General features: G+C 40.2%; 1 protein-coding gene across 1 annotated transcript in view; it reads right to left on the bottom strand.

Annotated features, from left to right (window-relative positions):
• Positions 1–389: 389 nt before the first annotated feature.
• The window catches only part of LOC133665042 (high-affinity choline transporter 1-like), a 16,169-nt gene continuing 10,744 nt past the window's right edge, over positions 390–5,814 (bottom strand). Inside the window, exons 5-7 of the mRNA XM_062070204.1 lie at positions 5,078–5,231; positions 2,298–2,515; positions 390–1,061 (exon numbers count right to left, since the gene is read on the bottom strand). Coding sequence (XP_061926188.1) covers positions 390–1,061; positions 2,298–2,515; positions 5,078–5,231 — 1,044 coding nt within the window. The remainder of the gene's footprint in view (positions 1,062–2,297; positions 2,516–5,077; positions 5,232–5,814) is intronic.

Genomic DNA, 5,814 nt, shown 5'->3' with positions numbered 1-5,814 from the left:
GACCTCTAAACCGAGGTACGTACCGAACCGAAATGTGTGTGTACCGTTACACCCCTAGTATTTATCCATCAAGTATTTTCAACAATATTTATACATTGTTGTTTACATGTTGTCAGGGCTGCCGCTGGCTAAATCGAACGTTTATTTCGGGGGGCCCCGGTGTGATCTGCGTGTAGGGAAGAGCGGCCCCGGGTGTTGTTGAACTACATGACGCTGTTGGTGAAGAAGAAAAAAGTCCAGTTGCACGACTCCCCGCTAAATGAGTGAGAAAAATGTTATTCCAGTCCGTGTGGTCCCTCACTGTCGGTGAGAGGACTTTGGCTCTTCGTCTTTGATTGACAGCATGACCAGATCCGGTCGCCTTAAAAATCACACCCTGAGTTGCTGTTTTATTCATCGTGATGGGAGGAGTCGGGGCTCGACTCCTCCTCCTCCTCCTCCACCGTTTCTGCCGGCAGCGTGTCGCGGCGCGTGAAGGCGGCCGCCAGGGTCACGCTCAGCCGCGGCTTGACGGGCGCCATCTCCGACAGCCCGATGTTGTTGCCCCGAGTCACGAGCGTGGTCTTATCCATGATCTCGCCGCTGTGCTTGGACACCACGGCGTCGAGGAAGTCGTACTTGTGGGACAGCTTGCCGCTCTCGAAGAGGTACTTGGCCAGGTAGGAGAAGGCCACGTTGCCGAGGAAGGAGGCCAGCATGGAGGCCGTCTTGAACGGGAACTTCTGGATGACCGCGTCCTCCATTTCTCCCGTGATGTGATGCTTGCGCTGCTCCACGGTCCAGCCCGGGTAGTAAATGAAAGGCGGCAGCTGCAGGTAGGGCTCGCCTCCGCCGATGCGCAGCACCATGCCGAAAAAGTAGGCGGCCACCGAGCCGTACGTGTTGGTGCCTTTGACGAAGAGCACGCTGAGGAGCTGAGGGAAGATGATGACGTACACCAGGTCGGAGCTGAGGTACCACAGGCCGTAAACCGTGCCGGTGACCAGCGCCATCACCGTGGCCAGGCCGCCGAACACAAAGATGGTGATGCGCATCACCCACACGATCTCGCGATCCGACGCCTGGCGGGGGAGAGAAAGGGAGGAGGCGGAGACTTTAGAACAGGGGTAACCAACGCGGTGCCCGCGGGCACCAGGTAGCCCGTAAGGACCAGATGAGTAGCCCGCTGGCCTGTTCTAAAAATAGCTCAAATAGCAGCACTTACCAGGGAGCTGCCTCTATTTTTTAAATTGTATTTATTTACTAGCAAGCTGGTCTCGCTTTGCTCTACATTTTTAATTCTAAGAGAGACAAAACTCAAATAGAATTTGAAAATCCAAGAAAATATTTGAAAGACTTGGTCTTCACTTGTTTAAATAAATGTATTATTTTTTTTACTTTGCTTCTTATAACTTTCAGAAAGACAATTTTAGAGAAAAAATACAACCTTAAAAATGATTTTAGGATTTTTAAACACATATACCTTTTTACCTTTTAAATTCCTTCCTCTTCTTTCCTGACAATTTAAATCAATGTTCAAGTAATTTTTTTTTTTTATTGTAAAGAATAATAAATACATTTTAATTTAATTCTTCAATTTAGCTTCTGTTTTTTCGACGAAGAATATTTGTGAAATATTTCTTCAAACTTATTATGATTAAAATTCAAAAAAATTATTCTGGAAAATCTAGAAAATCTGTAGAATCAAATTTAAATCTTATTTCAAAGTATTTTGAATTTCTTTTAAAATTTTTGTTCTGGAAAATCTAGAAGAAATAATGATTTGTTAGAAATATAGCTTGGTCCAATTTGTTATATATTCTAACAAAGTGCAGATTGGATTTTAACCTATTTAAAACATGTAATCAAAATTCTAAAATTAATCTTAATCAGGAAAAATTACTAATGATGTTCCATAAATTATTTTTTTTATTTAATTTTTTTAATTTTTTTTTAATCAAAAAGATTCGAATTAGCTAGTTTTTCTCTTCTTTTTTTCGGTTGAATTTTGAATTTTAAAGAGTCGAAATTGAAGATAAACTATGTTTCAAAATTTAATTTTAATTTTTTTTCGTGTTTTCTCCTCTTTTAAACCGTTCAATTAAGTGTAAATATCATTAATTATTAATAATAACATAGAGTTAAAGGTAAATTGAGCAAATTGGCTATTTCTAGCAATTTATTTAAGTGTGTATCAAACTGGTAGCCCTTCCCATTAATCAGTACCCAAGAAGTAGCTCTTGGTTTCAAAAAGGTTGCTGACCCCTGCTTTAGAAGAAAGATCCACCCCTGAACAGGGAAGGTGAAGAAGCACTGACCGACTGTCTGAAGGCCAGCTGGTAGATGTTCCTGGCAAACATGGAGCTGGCCGACAGGATGGAGGAGTCGGCGGACGACATGACGGCGGCGGAGACGGCGCCCAGGCCGAAGAAGGAGACGAACGGCGGGCACAGGTGCTGGAGAACGATGGGAAGGATCATGTCCGCCTGCTCCTTGTCCTTAGGGGGAATGGCGCCATATGTGGTTTGGTTCCAGTCTGAATGAGGAAGACCAAGGAGCGGAATTACAAATTAATTACCGTATTTTCCGGACTATAAGTCGCAGTTTTTTTCATAGTTTGGGGCTGCGACTTATACTCGGGAGCGACTTACACTACCGTTCAAAAGTTTGGGGTCACATTGAAATGTCCTTATTTTTGAAGGAAAAGCACTGTACTTTTCAATGAAGGTAACTTTAAACTAGTCTTAACTTTAAAGAAATACACTCTATACATTGCTAATGTGGTAAATGACTATTCTAGCTGCAAATGTCTGGTTTTTGGTGCAATATCTACATAGGTGTATAAAGGCCCATTTCCAGCAACTATCACTCCAGTGTTCTAATGGTACAATGTGTTTGCTCATTGGCTCAGAAGGCTAATTGATGATTAGAAAACCCTTGTGCAATCATGTTCACACATCTGAAAACAGTTTAGCTCGTTACAGAAGCTACAAAACTGACCTCCCTTTGAGCAGGTTGAGTTTCTGGAGCATCACATTTGTGGGGTCAATTAAACGCTCAAAATGGCCAGAAAAAGAGAACTTTCATCTGAAACTCGACAGTCTATTCTTGTTCTTAGAAATGAAGGCTATTCCACAAAATTGTTTGGGTGACCCCAAACTTTGGAACGGTGGTGTATGTGTGAAATTGTTAACACGTTACCGTAAAATATCAAAATAATATTATTTAGCTCATTCACGTAAGAGACTAGACGTATAAGATTTCATGGGATTTAGCGATTAGGGGTAGGGTTGTCCGATAATGGCTTTTTGCCGATATCCGATAGTCCGATATTGTCCAAATCTTAATTATCGATATCAACCGATACCGATATATACAGTCGTGGAATTAACACATTATCATGCCTAATAAAATAAAATAAGATGGGGGGGTGCTGGAGTTATCTTTAAAAAAAATTATTTTTTTAAATTACACATTTTTGCCGGCAATATTGATCAATGAAAGACACTCATGACGTATGTCTTGCTAGTTTGCTACTGTGTGCTTAGCTGTTGTGCAACCGCTAGCTCCTAGTAGCCTATAGCCGAGCATGTTTACCTTTTGTAAGTGACTTGACTAAAATAGAAGACATTGTGTGTTTATTGAAGGACATTTAGACGTCAGATGGCTGTCCAACTTTGCATAAGTAAACACGCTGCGATACTGCTTGTATCGCATATTTTAGATGCAAGCCGACAATTTTTTTACGGCTGATATAGTACATCTACGGAGCCCCTAAAGGGACATGGGGGAAATATTTATTTTTATTTTTTTTAATTTTTATTTTTTATTTTTTAGACATGTATCGCGTGCGCACGAGAAACTATTTCGTGCGCACAAGAAACTTTCTTTTGCGCACGAGATAGTGTCTCGTGCGCACGAGATACATGTCCAAAAAAATAGAAAATTATAAACTTTTTAAAAAAAATTTATAACTTTATAAAAACTTTCTCGTGCACACGAGAAACTTTTTTATAAAGTTATAAAAATATATATATATATATTTTATAATTGTTTTTTTTTGTTTTTTTTGGACATGAATCTCGTGCGCACGAGAAACTTTTTTGTGCGCACGAGATAGTTTCTCGTGCACACGAGATACATGTCTAAAAAAATTTAAAAAATAAAAATTATAAACTTTTTTTTATTTTTTATAACTTTATAAAAACTTTCTTGTGCGCACGAGAAACTTTTTTATAAAGTTATAAAAAAATATATATATATATTTTATAATTAAAACATTTTTTTTTTTAGACATGTATCTCGTGCGCACGAGAAACTATCTTGTGCACAGGCGATACATGTCTAAAAAAAAATTATAAACTTTTAAAAATTTTTTTATAACTTTATAGAAACTTTCTTGTGCGCACGAGAAACTTTTTTATAAAGTTATAAAAAATATATATATATATATATATATTTTTTTAGATATGTATCTCGTGCGCACAAGATACATGTCTAAAAAAATAAAATAAAATAAAAAATTATTCTTTTTTTTTTTTTATAACTTTATAAAAAGTTATAGAGATACATTTGAATTTTTTTTCCCCCCATGTCCCTTTAGGGGCTCCATATACATCTGTCCGATATCAGCCATAAAAAAATTGCATCTAAAATATACGATACAAGCAGTATCGCAGTGTGTTTACTTATGCAAAGTTGGACAGCCATCTGACATCTAAATGATATCGGACAGATGTACGATATCAATATCGGCTAATATTTTATCGGGACACCCGTATTGAACATATGTTATGATTATTTTACAATTTAAAAGTCTTGGCACGGCTTAAAACAGATATCCTGTGTGTTACCAAATGAGGACGTACATAACTGAGGTGTTTCAGGTGTGCACATACCGATACCACACGCTGTTGATCAATGCACTAATTTGGTCCCTCGCCTGCGTCTGATGTAATATTTAAAACCTCGCGCTGCTCCATAATGAATGAGGCGAAGCAGCTGCTATTTACTCGGCTCTCTCAGATCTGCCGTGCGTGCTGAGCGACGCCGACCGCTACGGACGCACACAAGCTGGCGTGCGCGGGAACCTCCTCACCTGTTGAGGCCCCGATGGCTCCGATGAGAACCGAGGGGACGGCCATGACCAGGCACCCGAACGCCGCCAGGAAGGAGAGGACTTGTGCGTAGGTGGCGGAGGACGCGGACAGGACTCTTTGGAAGTACACCTGCCAAGGAATGCCTCCGAGCATCTGGAGGCAAATTACACACCGAGAATCTTAAAGGGGAACTGCACTTTTTCTGGAACTTTGCCTATCGTTCACAATCATTATGAGAGACTTTTCTAGTTTTTATTTTAAAGACGCGGCTAATGGGAGTCACCGTTGTAGCCTCTAAAACAACTTCAAAACTGTCAGAATAAATGTATCTAAGTTATCACAAAACTTTGATCTTACCAAGCAGAAGGCTTGTAAAACTCCACTGTGTAGGATGGGAGGCGACATGAAGGTGTCGGCTTCTTTGATGTGTTGTAATCCACAGGAAGATTTTGTCTTGACCCGAGATCTACAAAGCGGAGAGGAAGCAGCACCTGACCCCCCCTCCAGGCACCTTTTCTTTGATCTTTTTTGTAACCAAAGGCGACGGCTGTTTATGACCCCCCCGCCCTTTAGAAACAGCTGTTGCCATGTAATCAGGGAAAGTCCAAATAAAAGAGGAGGCGTACAATCTTTCGTCAGAGCGTGGTGGAAGACTGTGCTAAGAGCACAGCCCAGACGTTTCTCCTCAATTGAGCTAAATTGAATTCTGTCTCTGTTTAATTCCTTGCTTCTTTGT

Source organism: Entelurus aequoreus, linkage group LG02 (genome assembly GCF_033978785.1).
Source record: "Entelurus aequoreus isolate RoL-2023_Sb linkage group LG02, RoL_Eaeq_v1.1, whole genome shotgun sequence".
NCBI classification, from domain to species: Eukaryota; Metazoa; Chordata; class Actinopteri; order Syngnathiformes; family Syngnathidae; genus Entelurus; species Entelurus aequoreus.
This window is presented reverse-complemented; position numbering and strand designations above follow the sequence as displayed.